General features: G+C 41.5%; 1 protein-coding gene across 3 annotated transcripts in view; it reads right to left on the bottom strand.

Annotated features, from left to right (window-relative positions):
* The window catches only part of LOC134348996 (phospholipid scramblase 1-like), a 70,314-nt gene that overhangs the window by 19,562 nt on the left and 32,825 nt on the right, over positions 1–17,927 (bottom strand). For 2 of the 3 annotated variants that reach the window (XM_063052822.1, XM_063052823.1), the window contains exons 3-7: positions 10,548–10,591; positions 9,013–9,129; positions 4,999–5,156; positions 4,103–4,145; positions 1,770–1,990 (exon numbers count right to left, since the gene is read on the bottom strand). In XM_063052822.1, the coding sequence (XP_062908892.1) occupies positions 1,770–1,990; positions 4,103–4,145; positions 4,999–5,156; positions 9,013–9,129; positions 10,548–10,560 (552 nt within the window). In that variant the 5' untranslated portion in view covers positions 10,561–10,591. Of the gene's footprint in view, positions 1–1,769; positions 1,991–4,102; positions 4,146–4,998; positions 5,157–8,752; positions 8,955–9,012; positions 9,130–10,547; positions 10,592–17,927 lie in introns of those variants that run through there. The other variant, XM_063052824.1, reaches the window with a different exon arrangement.

Here is a 17,927-nt window from a genome sequence, read left to right as displayed (position 1 = left end):
CATCCTATCAAGTCTCTGATTATCCATGTCCTCCAGTCCCAGCAACAGTCACTGAATCTTTTCTGCACCGCTTCCAGCTCAATGACATTCTTCCTATTGCCAGGCATTTAAAGCTGCACAGAATTCTCCAAGTGTGGCCTCACTATTCTGCTTCTGCTGTCTCCAGTTTGATTTTTTTTAATGCACAATGTGGTTGATGCCTGGACCATGTTGCCAAGGGAGATGGTCTAAACAGATATAATTTCAACATTCCAAGAGGCAATTAGGCAGGAAATGGAGGGATACAGAACATGTGCAGGCAGCTGGAATTTGTTTAATTTGTCATCATGGTTGACACATATATTGTGGGCTTAAAAGTCTCTTCCTGAGGCATTTTATTTTCTATAATATGACCGCACTTACTACCTGACCTGAGTCTAATAGTAGCAGTTTTGACTGATGCTGAGAATAGGAAAGGAATGTGTTCCCCTGAATTGGTCAGGATAATATATATTATTTAACTCATTTATTTGGTTCTCAGACAGATTTCTGTAACCAATTTTGGACAGAGGAACTTTGTGAATCCTGATGCTGCAGTTATTCGAACTTCACAATCTTCCTCTGTCACAACTTTCAGTTTCTTTCCTTTGGAACAGTCACCCGATTATCTGGTTAACACAAAGCTGTATAGTAAACAGAGCGGAGAAACAAACACCACCACACCTCTTCATCAAAATATTCTGCACCTGGAGTTTATAAACTTCAGCTTCAAAAAACTTACTAGTCATTCAAAGATAGTACTATCTTCCCTGAAGAGCACTTATTGACAGAGTCAACATTAAGCCTACTCTATTGCACTAAGTTTAGTTTTAACAAGGGATCCATATTTGAAATATATGGATGACATGTCGGTCCATGCCTCCTCTATATTCCATCTGGGTAGCCTCCAACCTGATGGCACAAATATAGATTTCTCCCTTCAGTAAACAAATTTCCCCCCCTCCCCTTTATTCCTTTATTCCCTAAACTTTTACCTCTTCTCACCTACCTCCCCATTGGTCCCCTCCTTCTTCCCTTTCTGCTATGGTCCATTCTCCTCACTTGGCATATTCATTCTTCTCTAGCCCTTGACCTTTTCCATCCACTTCACCCTATTACCTTCCAGCTAGTCTCCTTCCCCATCCCCCACATTTTTACTTTGGCATCTTCGCCCTTCTTTCTCAGCCAGCCTGAAACGTCGGCCATCTATTCATTTCCATAGATGCTGCCTGACCTTCTGAGTTCCTCAGGCATTTTGTGTGTGTAACTTTGAAATATTGAGTTGTTTGAGAAACTGGTTAACCTTGTGATATTTTTCAGAATGACCCCAGTGTTTGGTATAATTGCCTACTGGAATTGTAGTAATTCTTCTGTGCACTCATGAGTTTTTAAACAGGTAGAAAGATTTCAGGCCAATGAATTTTCAGGGGTAAAGCAACATTGAAATTAAATTATGTAGTCTATGGGAAGAATCTTCAAGAATCTCCTGCACCACCTAACCCTGAAAAATCATGATTGAATTGTTATAGCTAAACTCCATTTCAAGATTTCAGCTGGTATTAAAAGCTGATTCCTCAGAATAAAGGACTCCAGTACATAAAATTTTCAAAAGCATCTGGACTTTGGTAGGAAACAAAAAAAAAGGGCAGTGGATCACTAAAGAGGGCATGTTTAAAAATAAAACAGATGAAGAGAAGTGAACAGAAACAGCTTCAGATACAACCATCACCTCTATTTTATTGTACACTCACCTGATGTAAGCAACAAGGGCAGCAACAAGATCCACATCCTAAAGGGCGCACAAGGTGCATGACGGTTTGCCCTACGTTATCCAAAATCTTTATGATAAATGCCCTATTAGATCCACAACATATTCGATTACACAATTCGCTGTCTTCAACTGCGTAATAAACTCTCTGCCCCAAGCCATTTTTTACTTCATACTTGTTTTTGGTCTCATACCCTATTAAGGCTGAAAAACAAAATACCACACTTCAAAAGACAGATCAAAGGTAGCTCAATTATGAAAATTATCATTTACCCTCGCCAGACCATGAACACTGCTCACAAGGCTAATATACACAGTATTGGCCCTTTAAAGGGTGACAAGAGAGGCACCTTCAGAAACAGCTGGACTCACTGTGCCCAAGCAGTGAAGTTTGGAGGGAGGCTTGCATCTATGTGCTTGCTACCACTGACCCTCTAATGGTAGACAAAACGTGTTCGCGGGGGGATGCCAGGAAGAAATCTTAGTAAATAAACTGGTGTATGGAATGTCAGCTCAGAAAGTCACAGACCCAGATGCTGTCAAGAGTCTTGTGTATTGTTGGTGCTAATCTCACCTGGCAAATGAACATTGTTTCTTTATACTCTAATTGAAGGTAAAAGTTGACCATCAGAAGACGATTATTCCTCCAACAACCTCAAGCAGCAATGTATCTGTGTTGGTTAAGTTACATTTTTGGTCAACAAACAACCTCAAGTTCTCATTATTTTGGATTTAAAATAAATAATGCCACCAACTGCCAAGACCTAGTTGGACTATCTCTCAGTAGAGATGGATATTGCCTAGCACCTGTTTGTGCAAACAAAACTTGCAAGTGTAACAATGGTGCAACGGTTACTGTGACACTGTTACAACTCAGAGCGTTGGAAGTTCTGGTCATTGTAAATTGACCAGAGACTGGTCATTATAAATTGATTAGGCTTAATTTGGGGTTGTCTGGGGTTGCTTGGGAGCACGGCTCGAAGGGCCAGAGGGCCTATTCCACATGGGATAGATTAGATTGGATAGATAGATAGATAGACAGCTGATTGGATAGACAGACAGACAGACCAATGCTGGGTGCTCATCAGGTTTTGCTTCACCAGAGGACTTCTGAACAGAACTGAACACAGCAAACACTCTCACTTCTGACCTTAAGAATGTGGGAAGGTCAGTACAAGGCATCTGTGGACAGTTGTGCTGAGGACACTGGCCCATTGTAGTAAAGCCCGTAGATTGAGTTAAGCGGCTCATAACAGCAGCTGTCTTTTGCCCTCATTTTAACTTTGTTCCAAACAGATAAGGCTGGAAACCATGAGAACATAAACAAAAGGCACTATTTGGTTGCTTTTTATAGTTTGCTGATTTGTTGTTTGTCTCTGCCCATTGGATGCTTGACGGTCTTTTTTCTAAATGGGTTATTTTGGGTTTCTTTGTTTTGTAGCTGCCTGTAAGGAGATGAATCTCAAAGTTGTATACGTAAATGTATTTTGAACTTAAAAGGACATAATCCTCCACAGAAAGGCTGAGAGGTCCACATACCCTCTAAATGCAAAGGTTCAGAATTTGCTTACAAACGTGAAGGCCACCAATCCCTACAACAGTGATTTCCTAATTAGACACCAACATTTAGATGCCTTGCATTGTCAGTTAATGGGAAAAAAGACACTGAAAAATATGCCTGCTGAACCTGTGACAGGAACATGGAACCATTCATTTGAATGGAACAAAATGACTGAGGGAGAATGGCAAAGACAATTAATCACATGCATTCAAGAATTCTTCAGAGTTCTTTAATGGCATAATAAATTTTCCCATTCAAACTAACTAGCCAATATTGACAGAAATCAGAAGGGCAAAACGTAAACTCATCTTCTCCCTCCTGAAAAAGAACATTTTTTAGTCACCATTTAATTACTATTTTAAACAAGTTCAAAACTAAAACGGTTCCTGAAATCAAGCTCTCATTTTTAGTTAAACACTTAATATTAAACTTCAATCCCATGTAGCAGGGTCTTAGCAGATATATCAAAAAGGGGTGTTGCATCCATCATGGAATAGACAACTGTCTACTCAACCTTAAGTAATCCATTTTATAATGTTTTAATTAATTCTGTTAGGATTCAAATTATTTTGCAAACATCTGAGATGCCAATTCAAGATCTGATGGATGTCAAATACCTTGAAAATGTTCCAATTTCTAAAAATTTCTATACAAATCCATTTCAATGATATAACTATATAAAAACATCATCAATGCAAAACTACTATCTATTCAGCACAATAATTTAAATAAAAACTCAATCAAATTACACTCACCTTCAATAAGCTCAGTAACCTGATGAACAAGTATCTGGTCAATCTGTGAAGGGCAGAATATACCAATTCAATACCTGAGTTATCTTAAAATAAACTTTTCAGCACAAGCACTATATTCTATGTCAAATAAAAACTTAATAACAATCACAAAATGACAACACATTGCACCATTTCCTATCGCTACTACTGTTCAATAAATTACATCAATATTTTAAAAACAAGCTCTCAATGCAATGCATCTTTTGAGACAAAGGATAAGTGTCACAACAAAATACAGAAAGTTCATATTCTTCAAATTCTCCATAACATCTTAGTTTCTAAATAATTCTAATTAATTGAAGGACTGTGATGCTGGGGGATATCTGGACAGTAAACTGATGCTGGAATCTAGAATCAAAAGGAACTGCTGGTGGAAATGGCGTGTCCAGGTAACATCCATTTCAGGTAATAGTGGTACCAAACTCTGCCATGTGAAGCAATGACAGGAAATGAATCAAATATTCTCTACTCTGACCTAAGCAGGAGCTCTCATCCCAGTTCTAGAACCACTCCCTTATTGGAACAGCTACAAGTGACTTCTGGCCAAAATTGCCAAGTGGGGATCCATTTTGGGAAATTCATGCCAATTAGAACAGGATCAATTCCAGCTACTATAAAGTAGTGACCAGAAGGTCCTTGGAACTGGAAGACACACTACGCCAGCAGTCAGACTGATTTTCAGCCAAAATTCCATTCAAGGAAACACAAGGTCAAAGTCGTCTAGCACTATCAAAGTATCGCTCTAACATTTATTATATTTTATTAAGCGTAGATAATGATCTACTGAAAGACATTGAAAGATATGTTGTTGTTGGCTCTTCCAGGTTGTAACGTGAAGGAATAACATGCTCACTCACCAATGTAAGGTACGCTAATCCTGGTGGACAGTTAGGAATAGGAGTTGGTGCTTGCATCCACTGTGCCTGGGGTTGTGTTGATACACCTGTCTGGTGACTTACCATGGGAGAACTGCCATGATAGACAACATAACTGGGTTGAGCTGCATAAGGACCTGCTATATATACACAGGACAGAAATATAGAAACAAAAATAAATTTCCAATCACAATAAAAAGTTACTTCATATTTCCTAATAGCTTTCTCCTGCAGAGGGATGCAAAGGTGAAATGCCCATTTTCTCCAAATTGGAATATTAACAGAAGCTCTGAAGGAGAGTACAGTGCAGTGCTGGGCTACTTAGCACATTAGCACTGTTAACTCCAATGTCTTTCCAAGCACACAAATCAAAATAAAAAGCAAATACAAATTCTACATGGTACTGAAGAATCCTTAATAGAATTGTACAATTAGTAATCCTATTGTTTTAAGGACTTAAGACTATCTTTGCTATAAAAACTACCCAAGACTTCACTGGCCAACAAAAAAGAACAGTCAATAGAGGATGAAAAATAGAACAAACTTCAGTTTTGTTCAATTTATAGATCTCATATAGTGCTCAAATGATGCTGGAATATCGAGCAACTTCAAGGCTGGTATCTCCATTATCCATGGGTTTGGAATACTCTACCCGGAATAGTGCACATAATAATTAAAGATAAGCAAGTTTGCTAAGGACATTGCTATATATTCATCTAGAAGCATATGTTTCCTTCATTAATTCCTAAATTATTTGAAGTTTAGTCTTTAAAACTTGTTTGAAAATTCATTTCATGTCCTGATCAACCCTCACGTGAATGGTTTTCAAAATAAAAAAAAAATCAGTCCCATTCTTTTTTGTTGTCCTACTCCTACAGCTATTGGATTGGGGTCCAGATTATTGTTTCCTTGCGTATTTTTGTAGTTTTAATTTTCTTTGCACTTGCTTATAATGTTTGCGTGACAACTGTTTGTCTGCATTTTCAGTCTAGTTTACAGAACAAGGGAAGAGCACGAGGACAAATTCTTCATTACTTAATTTATTTGCTGTCCCTTGTCATATGCTGACACTATCTGACCTGTACTCTGATGAACAACGTTTTTTTAAATGGCAGTGTCTATAAGATTAGCACCTCATTCTTGGCTTCTGCAAAATCTTCTGAACACATCATCTCCAGTTCTATCACAGTTTAAAGTAACAACTTTTTGAACTTCCTTTATTTTCCAATGACTCTTCAAAATCATCGGGGGTTAGAGGAGGTTACTGAGAATGAAAGGGTGAACGTATGATTATTTGGTGGCTCTGGGCCTGTACTAGCTGGAGTTTAGAAGATCAAGAGAAGAACCTCACTGAAACCTATCAAATACTGAAAAGCCTAGATAGAGTGGATGTGGAGAGAATTTTTCCTACAGTGGGGTTGTCTTGGACAAGAGGGCAAGGACCCAGAATATATGATGTCCATTTAGAACAGAGATGAGGAGGAATTTTTATAACCAGAGGGTGGTAAACCTGTGGAATTCATTGTTATAGACGGCTGTGGAGGCCAAGTCATTGGGTAAATTTAAGGTGGAGGGTGATAAGGTTCTGATTAGTAAGGGCATCAAAGTTTATGAGGAGAAGGCCGAAGATAATAAGCATACTTTGAACCTTTGAATAGGATTAACAGGGATAATAAATCAGCCGTGAGTTATTGTGCAGCAGACTTGAAGAGCCAAATGCCCTAATTCTGCTCCTGTGTCTTATGGTCACCACTTGATTGGACACATTTTGCTCTGTACTGCTGAACTTACTAAATTACAGTCAAGTTACATGGAGCCATAATTAAACCGCACAACTTCCTGAGTGTTGAATCTGTTCTGGTTGATAAGGATATCTTTTGTGAGACAGAAGGAGAAAAGCACCGCAAAGAAACAAAAAAAAACTGCATTCTTTTTCGATCATATCACCGAAAATGTTGCTGCAATTTTTTCTCCCAGTTGTTTGTGCATGTTGCATAATGTGTTTTTTGAGGCAACAAGTTTCACATTATGTAACTTATAGGGAACACTTTTATACTAAGATTTGTAGGTCCACGGTTGCAGTCTTCCTTGAACTAATGGAAACACACTGACATATTTAAGTTTTCACACCAGTTCTGGAAAGCACGCAGATCCTTCTTGAAGGTGCTCCCTTCTGAGTTTCATTGGACTAAGTAACTTAAAAGCTGTCATTTCTCTTCAAGCTTTTTCCACTGAGGTTAGGTGGGACTGCAACCAGAGATCATAGGTTAAGGGTGAAAGGTGAAAAGTTTAGGGTACCATGAAGGAAAACTTCTTCACTCAGAAGGTCATGAGAGTGCGGAATGAGCTGGTAGCACAAGTGGTGCTTGCAAGCTTGATTTCAACCTTTAAGTGATGTATGGATAGGTACATGGATGGTAGGGGTATGGAGGGCTATGGTTCTGGTGTAGGGCAATGGGAGTAGGCAGCTTAAATGGTTTCAGCATGGGCTAGATGGGCCAAAGGGTCTGTTTCTGTGATGTACTTTTCTATGACTCAAGAAAGCAAAACAAAGCTCTATTAATACTGATTTTAGATCCTATTTTAAGTTGTTAATTCTCAAGTGTGACACAAGATCTTCAGAGAAATTTCGGCATCTAGTACTAATCTTTACATTACTTGGTAGAAAAAAAATGGCAAGTAAAGATGCAGCTGCTCAGGTCATCAGAAACAAAAATGGCTGGAAACTTCCATTTTGAAAAAGAACTGGATTAACAGCACCATCCCTTTGATGAAGTTGTATGAAACGTAGCTGTAAACCCAAAAATCAAATCAGGTGAATTGCAGCACCAAGATTATAGCCTGTGAGAAGTTTTGGAGCTCTTTTCTTTAAGTTGCTTTCACACTCAGGTGTTGGAGGAAGTGTATTACCATGGAGTACAAACCGGCTGTCACAAAAATAAAAGGTTAGAATCAATGGTTCCTTTTCAGGCCGTAGGAACATCACTCATGAGATTGGCTGTGGCTCTCAAAGGTTTTACGATTTTAATTTATGGTCTGACAGGGACGAAAGGCAAGGTTTGCAAGTTTGCCAATCATGTAGAAGTAGGTGTTGTGATAAGCTACTTTGTTACAGCAATGGAAACAGATAGATTCAGCAAGTGTGACGTAATCAATTGATAAGTGGAATCAAAGGTCATGTATATGGAGGGACATTCTAAATAAGTGAAGTTCAGGGTTTTGTAATACGTGTTCTATTACATGGATTACAAAATGCTAGCAGGTAGGTCCAACAAGTAGTTAGCAAGGCAAATTTCACATTGCCCTTCATTGCAAAGGGGTTGGAGTTTGAGAATACACTTTCCATGGAGAGTTGAGGTTACACCTGGAATACTGGGCACAGCTTTAGCCCCCTAACCTAAAAGAATGACGACACCAGAGCCAATCCAAAAGAGATTCACGAGGCCAATTCCCAAGAGACTATCATTCCTTCAAGACAGGGAAGACAGTTTGGGTCTATATTTTGTGCAGCTTAGAAGAATAAAGGGTGACATAATTCAAACATATAAAATCGCAAGGGAGTTTGACAGCACAGATGTTGTAACGTTTTCACCAGTGGGAGAGTCACAAACCAGGGGACAAAGCTGCTCAGTAAGGGGAATAGATATGACATATTCAAATTTATAATACTGAATAGTTCAAAGTAGTAAAGGGGAGCCTTCAAGACTAATATTTAACTCATTAACCAACTGATTACCTGGTTATTAATCATTCCGCTGTCTTAGAATGACCCTGTTGAAAAGTTTGCTGCTCTACTTGTCTGTACAACAGTGACCACACTGAATTCACTGCCGATAACCATTTGGAATATGAAAAATACAAATGTTATTCCAGATTATTTGTACTTTTAGAATGCCCCAAATTTAACTTGCACAAGATTTATGAAGTTGAAAACAAGGTAGCCTTCTCCATCTTTGATCTTCAATTCACCAATACAAGGTAAATAAAATTAGGTACCAAAAGAGACAGGTGGAGGAGCTCCATAATGATGTGGAGGCAGTGGGTAAGGACCTTGCTGAGATTGGACTGGTGGATACGGAGGAGCACTGGGCTCATAAGCAGGATATGAATGACCTTGGGAGGGAAAATAAATTGCATTAGATGGTTCGAAAACTAAACCAAATGGACACCAACTTTAGTTTAGTATTCAAATGATTTATCATCTCTGAAAAAGGACAGCTTATAACCAAAGTAATGTTAAGAGTTAATCTACCAGAATATAACAATGGAGCAGTTCTAATTTACAAGCAGTTTGCTGAAAGACAAATTGAAACTTCCAGAATCAATCACCATTACTCAACAACATGCTAGCTCAGAGATGGTGCTTTGAAATGAATACTCAAATTGCTAACTTTAATAACTTAAATGAAACTCTGGACAGTGGATTTGAAGCAAGTGCTAATTCTGAGACAGCACTTCAGTCCCTCATCTGCATGCCCTGTTCACTGTCTGCATGAAATTGATATGGAGGAGCACCAGTCAGGTCTGACAGAACATCATCAGCGGTCTGATGAAGTAAAGCAATCGCAGGAAGTCACATGCATGGAAGATCCGGAATGAGGACAGCAACTTGATGTGATGTGAATGCGACTGAAGTTTTCATGAACATTGAAGATAAACTGCTGTTGCTGACTTTGAAAGCATTTTTTTTTAATTAAAAGTATCAAATTCTTTCCCCCAATGCCTTCTACTCTGTCAGAAAACTAGAAAAGATTCCTCTCCCAAAAAGAGGAATGAGACCAAGTTGGGTTCAGGTATAATAAATTGAAAGAAGCCAATCTATTAGATGTCAAGGAACAGGAAGCATTAGTTTGAAGTGATGGTTAAAAGATGCAGAAGAATGTGAAAAAAATCGTTTCATTAAAAGGCCATTATCTGGAACTCACTCACTACAAGGGCGGTGGAAACACATTTAACCTGGGCTTTCAAAAATGGTGCTGGATCAGCAGGGAAATGGAACAAAGATGAGCTCTACTGGAAGCTAGAGCTTACTGTGTGCAATAATGGTGTGTGTGTCGTGTGTGTGAAAACACACCACCACCAATCCCAGCCCCACCAAGCTGAAACACCTTTTCCTTGTGAAGTGAGGTGATAGCCAGATTAACAATATTCCACATTAATCTCTGAATTGGTTTTCCTGTGGATAAGACCACAACACTGATTACAGCTCCCCCTCGATCAAAAAGGAAGTTAAGGTTAGACAGCTTACTCAAAACTGTTAATGAACAATTAGTTAGAACATAACTCTCAACCCAAGCTGGCTCAGGGTCCATTCCGCATTGTTACAACTTTCTAGCATGGCCAAATCACCAAAAAGTGAAATGAGGTAACTGTGTATTCTATCTGACAGATTAAAAGCATCTTTTCACTACAGTTATTGTGTGATTAACCAAAGTCTTTGCATAAAGTGTATTTTGTTACGAATTTTCCATAAGCGTCTCATTGTTTTAGGAGCTACATTTAAAAGTATTAATTGATAACCGTGAACTTACCTTGAGCAGCCATATCATGCACTCCTTGCAACCCAAAATGACCTCTGAAAACAAAGGAGAAAATAATTCGGAAACCATAATTTAGTAACCATACCTAAATATTTTAAGTATTTATTAACCTTTTTTCTATTTCCTTATTATTAAAGATATAAATGTACAAGAACACATTTAAACATTTAACTAGAATGAAGCCACAATCCATCGTCCTGGTATAAAAAGCACCAACCCTGGATCTCCTCAACCATCTCACCAGAGACAGGGCAGAAGTTCTACCTGAGCCCATCTCCTCTTCCCCAATGGATCATCAAGCAAGTCGGGCAAGATGTTTACAAGACCTCCACTGCCAAGCAGGAGCCCGAGATCACTCCCAAGCAAAACACTGCTGCAATGCGAGAGTCAAACATAGAGTCATAGAACACACAGCACAAACAGGCCCTTCAGCCCAGTGCCAAACTATTAATCTGCCTCGTCCCATCGACCTGCAGCCTAACCATGGCCTCCATAACCCTCCCATCCACGTACCTATCCAAACTCCTCTTAAATGTTGAAATCAAACACGCGTCCACAACTTCAGTTGGCAGCTCGATCCACACTCACTATCCTCTGAGTGCAGTTCCCCTCATCTTCCCCTTAAACATTTCACCTTTCACCCTTAACCCCTGACATCTAGCTCTAGACTCACCCAACCTCAGTGGGAAAAGCCTGCTGGCATTTACCCTATTTATACCACTCATAATTTTGAATATCTCAATCCAATTTCCCCTTATTCTTCTATGGTCTAGAGCATAAAGCCCGAACCATTTCAACCTTTTCCAATAACTCAGTTCCTCAACATGACCACAACTACAAATAATACCAAATTAGGCCCCACCAATGTTTTATACACCTTCAACATAACATTCCAACTCCTGTACTCATTGCTTGGATCTATGAAGGCCAATGTGCCAAAAGCTTTCTTTACAAACCTATCTACCTTTAACGCCACTTTCAAGTAATTATGCATCTCTATTCCCAGATCCCTCTTTTCTATCCCATTTCTCAGTGCCCTATCACTCACTATGTAAGACCCACCCTGCATGGTCCTCTCGAAGTGCAACGCCTCACACTTGTCTGCACTAAATTCCAACTGCCATTTTCTAGCCCATTTTTCTAGTAGTTTCAGATCCCACTTGTGTTTCCTGCATCAGTCTGTAGTCTCTCTACAGTCCTACAGACTGTTGGGTAGTCTATAATATAATCTCATTAATGTGGTTATGTTTCTTATTCTTCAGTTTACCCATAAAGCCTCACTAAATGAGCTCTCCAGTCTATCCTGACTGGAACAGGACCCCACCAAAAAACAACAAACCATTGTCTCCTGTACCATCACCGCCCTTAACAACTCCAGAGACCTTCCATCCTCAGCCACTAAACTCATAATTCCCACACCACGCACCGTTCGGTTTTACCTCCTCCCCAAGATCCACAAGCCTGACTGTCCCAGTAGACCCATAATTTCTGCCTGCTCCTGTCCCACCAAACTTGTATCTGCCTACCTGGACTCCATTTTGTCACCCATAGTTCAGTCCCTCCCCACCCACATCCGGGATACATCTCATGCCCTCCACCTCTTCAATAACTTCCAGTTTCCCAGTCCCGACCACTTCATTTTCACTATGGACGTCCAATCCTTATACACTTCCATTCCCCATCAAGAAGGCCTCAAAGCCCTCCGCTACTTTTTGGACAATAGACCTCACCAGTTCCCCACCACCACCACTCTCCTTCGGTTCGCGGAACTAGTACTCACACTTAATAACTTCTCTTTTGGCTCTTTCCACTTTCTTCAGACTAAGGGTGTAGCTATGGGAACTTGCATGTGCCCCAGCTATGCCTGCCTCTTCACTGATTATGTGGAACAGTCTGCGCTCCAAACCTATGCTGGTACTGCTCCCCAACTTTTCCTTCACTACATTGACAACTACATTGGTACTGCTTCCTGCACCCATGCTGAGCTCGTCAATTTCAATGACTTTACTTCAAACTTCCACCCAGCCCTCAAATTCATTTGGTCCATCTCGGACACTTCTCTCCCCTTTCTCGATCTCTCGGTCTCCATCTCTGGAGATAGACTGTCCACTGACATCTTCTACAAACCCACTGACTCTCATAACTACCTCAACTATACCCCTTCCCACCCTGCCACATGCAAAAATGCCATTCCCTATTCCCAGTTCCTCCGTCTCTGCCGCATCTGCTCCCAGGATGTGGTTTTCCATTCCAGGACATCTCAAATGTCCTCCTTCTTTAAGGATCGTGGTTTCCCTTCTGCCGTGATCAATGATGCCCTCACCTGCATCTCCTCCATTTCCCTCACTTCGGCCCTCACCCCATCCTCCCACCACCACAACAGGGACAGAGTTACCCTCGTTCTCACCTATCACCCCACCAGCCTCCAGATCCAGCACATTATCCTCCGCAACTTCCGCCAGCTTCAACAGGACCCCACCACTAAGCACATCTTTCCCTCTCCACCCCTCTCCACTTTCCACAGAGATCGTTCCTTCTGCGACTCCCTGGTCCACACGTCCCTCCCCACGGATCTCCCACCTGGCACTTAGCCCTGTAAGCGTACAGCTCCCTATACCTCCTCTCTTGCCACCATTTAGGGCCACAAACAGTCCTTCCAGGTGAGGCAACACTTCACTTGTGAGTCTGTTGGGGTCATCTATTGCATCCGGTGCTCCCAGTGCAGCCTCCTCTACATCGGTGAAACCCGACGCAGATTGGGGGACCGCTTCGTCGAGCACCTCTGCTCTGTCCACCATAACAGACAGGATCTCCCGGTTGCTACCCACTTCAACTCTGCTTCACATTCCAATTTAGATATGTCCATACATGGCCTCCTCTACCGCCATGATGAGGCCAAACTCAGGTTGGAGGAGCAACACCTCATATACCGTCTAAGTAGTCTCCAGCCCCTTGGTATGAACATCGAATTCTCTAACTTCCAGTAATTCCCTCCCCCTCCCTTCCCCTATCCCAGTTTCACTCTGCCCCCTCCTCCAGCTGCCTACTACCTCCTTATGGTTCCGCCTCCTTCTACTATCCACTGTGCTTTCCCCTATTCCTTCTTCCTTTCCCGCTTATCCCCTCCCTGCCTCCCCTCCCCCACCCCTTTATCTTTCCCCTCACTGGTTTTTCACCTGGAACCAACCAGCCTTCTCTTTCCCACCCTCCCCCCAACTTCTTTATAGGGCCTCTGCCCCCTCCCTCTTCAGTCCTGATGAAGGGTTCTGGCCCGAAATGTTGACTGATCATTTCCACGGATGCTGCCCGACCTGCTGAGTTCCTCCAGTGTGTTGTGAGTGTTGCTTTGACCCCAGCATCAGTTTATCCATAAAGCCTCACTAGATGAGCTCTCCAGCCTATCCTGACTGAGCACTGCTGTGACATTGTCCCTGACTATTAATGCATTCCTCCCTCTTAAGTTTAAAACAATAGAACCCCAGAACATTGAGCTGCAATCCTGCAATCGGTCTGACTAATGACATAATTCCACCTCTTGAACCACGCTCGCCCACATTTCCTACAATACTCATTGCATGGAAATATACACAGCTCAGAACAGTAGTCCCACCAAGCTCAACCTTTTCATTCCTGACCTTGTGTGCAGGCTTAACAACATTTATCTCCACCACCACTCTCCTATCTATTCTGGCTCTCTGGCTCCCATTCCCCTGCAACCTGAACCCCCGTGCAGAAACAGCAAACCTTCCCACTGGGATATTAGTCCCCCTTCATTTCAGGTGCAAACCATGCCTTCTATACAGGTCCCAGCTTCCCTTGCAGAGAGCCCAATGATGCAAAAATCTGAAGCCCTCCCTCTTGCACCAACTCCTTAGTCACATGTTACACTGTAAGATCTTCCTATTTCTGGCCTCACTAGCAAGTGCCACAGGCAGCAATCCTGAGATCATAACCCTGGAGATCTTTGCTGGACCTTGTCATCCACCCCACCCATGTCACTGGCACTGACTTGTACTACGACTCTAGCTGCTCAGACTCCCATTTACGGATATACTTTATACTTCATTGTCGCCAAACAATTGATACTAGAACGTACAATCATCACAGCGATATTTGATTCTGCGCTTCCCACTCCCTGGATTACAATATTAAAAATATTAAAAATAGTAAAAATTAGTAAATATTAAAAATTTAAATTATAAATCATAAATAGAAAATACAAAAATGGAAAATAAGGTAGTGCAAAAAAACCAAGAGGCAGGTCCGGATATTTGGAGGGTACGGCCCAGATCCGGGTCAGAATCCGTTTAGCAGTTTTATCACAGTTGGAAAGAAACTGTTCCCAAATCTGGCCATACGAGTCTTCAAGCTCCTTCACCCTCTCCCAGAGGGAAGAGGGACAAAAAGTGTGTTGGCTGGGTAGGTCGTGTCCTTGATTATCCTGGCAGCACTGCTCCGACAGCGTGCGGTGTAAAGTGAGTCCAAGGACGGAAGGTTGGTTTGTGTGATGTGCTGCTCCGTGTTCACGACCTTCTGCAGCTTCTTCTGGTCTTGGACAGGACAACTTCCATACCAGGTTGTGATGCACCCTAGAAGAATGCTTTCTACAGTGCATCTATAAAAATTAGTGAGGGTTTTAGGGGACAGGCCAAATTTCTTTAGCTTTCTCAGGAAGTAAAGGCGCTGGTGGGCCTTCTTGGCAGTGAACTCTGCTTGGTTGGACCAAGTCAGGTCATTTGTGATATTGACCCCAAGGAACTTAAAGCTTTTAACCTGTTCCACTTGTGCACCACCAATGCAAATGGGGTCGTGCGGTCCGCTACTCCTTCTGAAGTCAACAACCAATTCCTTCGTCTCACACCATGCCATCAGGTTCTTAATTTCCTCTCTGTACTCAAACTCATCATTACTCGAGATACGGCCTACAATTGTTGTGTCATCAGCAAACATATATATTGAATTTGATGGAAACTTGGCTACACAATCATTGGTGTACAGTAAGTACAGCAGGGGACTGACTACACAGCCTTGTGGGGCACCGGTGCTCAGAGTGATTGTAGAGGAGAGCTTGCCCCCTATTTTTACAGCCTGGGTCCTATCTGTGAGGAAGTTGAAGATCCAGCTGCAGACCTGAGTGCTAAGGTCCAGGTTTCGAAGCTTAGGAATCAGTTTATTTGGAATGATGGTGGACTCAATCCAAGAGGTTTCTGACCCTGGCAGCCAGCAAATCCATTTGGGAATCTTGTTCACAGAAACTCCTTTCTTCAAAAATAGGACATGTTTCTACCAAACATAGCAAAGTTACTGGCCTTCTTCATTAAACTGAAGGAACAAGTCATTTGTTTGTTTTTTGTTAAAGGCAAAAATGCTAATTTCCACAGCCTTATAGTTGTTTGTTTTTTTTTCCTGGGAGGGGTGGTGGAAGATGTAGTGTTTAAATCAAATGCCATACCAAAATCCAAGTTTATCACATCTCCAGTCAAAATGCCAATATTCAAATAAGTTCTAGCACATCCAAATCATATAAAAGAAAAAAAAAGTAGAAAAATTCCAGGCATATCCAACAGATCAGGCAGCATTTGTGGAGAGAGAAGCAGTTAATATTTAGATCAATCATTTTCAGAATCAAGTTTATTATCATTGACATTTGTGAAGTAAGTTGTTTTGTGACAGCAGTACAGTGCAATAAATAAAAATATATTACTACAATTACAATAAATGCAAGTAATGGAAACAAGACAGTAATGACTACTACTTCGATCAGGCCTAGCAGTAACAAAGTAAAATTGTGAGGTAATGATTCTGATGGCAGAGAGGAAGAATCTGTTCTTGAAACGTTGAGCAACACACACAACATGCAGGTGGAACTCAGCGGGCCGGGCGTCATCTATGGAAAAGAGCAGTCGACATTTTGGCTGAAACCCTTCTTCAGGACTGGAGGAAAAAAAAAGTCACAGTAAGGTGAAGGAGAGCAGAAAGAAATATTAGGAGATAGGAGAAACTGGGAAAGGGGGAGGGTGAAGTAAAGAGCTGGGAAGTCGATCGGTGAAAAAGATAAGGGCTGGAGAAGGGGGAATCTGATAGGAGAGGACTGAAGGCCATGGAAGAAAAGGAAGGGGGAGGAGCACCAGAGGGAGGTGATGGGCAGGTAAGGAGATGAGGGAAATGGGAATGGGGAATGCTGAGTGAGTGCCATCAGGCTTCTGTGCTTCCCTTCTGGGAGAATGATGGTACTAACAAGAAGGAGGCATGTCCTGGATGAAGAGGGTTCTTTATGATGGATGCAGCCTTCTACAGGCACTGCCTTTTCAAGATGTCCTCCATGGTGTGGAGGCCAGCACCCACAGAATTAAGAGTTTATAGCCCTCTGCAATGTTTTCCAATCCTGTGCATTGGCACCTTCGTGCTAGATGGTGATGCAAGCAGTCAGAATGGTCTTCGTGGTACATCTGTAGAAATTTGCTGGAGTCTTTGGTGAAATATCGAATCTCCTCAAACTCCAAATGAAATATAACTGTGGGTGTGCTTTCTTGTGTAATTGCATCAATATGTTGGGCCAAGAATACTGTAGATCTTCAGAAATGTTGCAATACAGTTAAACTTCTGTCTGCCTGTCTATCTGTCTAGGTACCATATCCGATGCGGAGTTTGGTGACCATGGTTTTCCATATAGATCAGCTCGTGTTCTTGGTCCTTTTCAGGACACAGTGTCTGGTTTTCTCCACAAGGCTGCACTAGGTCATTGGATCAAATTCCAAACCGCTCATCACAGGTTCCAACAGTTTCCATAACACAAACACAGCAAAAAAAAAGCAGAAAGCCTAGAAAAAGTGAAGTAATTGAAGAGATTAGCTATCTGAAAGATGTCGCCTGGGGAATCATTGTTCACTGGCACTATCTTGACTGGATGTCTCCTACCTATATCATATTTTCGTATGGGTTAAAACGCCCAAATTGTAGATTTCTACCGATTTTCACTTTGCTTCTGAAATCCAGTTGCACCAGAGTTGTAAATAGAGGTCAACGTTCACACTACAACCTTGTGCAAATATCACATAGAACAGAAAACAAATTTTCTTTTCCACCGGTGTTTGGGGGAAATTTATCAAAGCTTTGCCAGTAGAGCACACAGCTGAGATTAAGGTGTTTCAAAGGGGGGAGGGATGGACATGAGTGTATCCGTAAAAATAGTGTAAAAGGGAAAACCCTGAGGAAGCGTGGTCAGGGGTACAGACCAGAACCACCGTCATTCCATGTCATCTGTTGCGCACCAAGTTGTCCTTTTAAATTGAAATAACACTTTCCGTGACCTTTTACAACTCAGAACAATCCTGGCATTCATAGCCTGCGTTCTTATAATTTGCCCTCTCA

The sequence above is a fragment of the Mobula hypostoma genome, chromosome 7 (assembly GCF_963921235.1).
Source record: "Mobula hypostoma chromosome 7, sMobHyp1.1, whole genome shotgun sequence".
Lineage (NCBI taxonomy): Eukaryota > Metazoa > Chordata > Chondrichthyes > Myliobatiformes > Myliobatidae > Mobula > Mobula hypostoma.
This window is presented reverse-complemented; position numbering and strand designations above follow the sequence as displayed.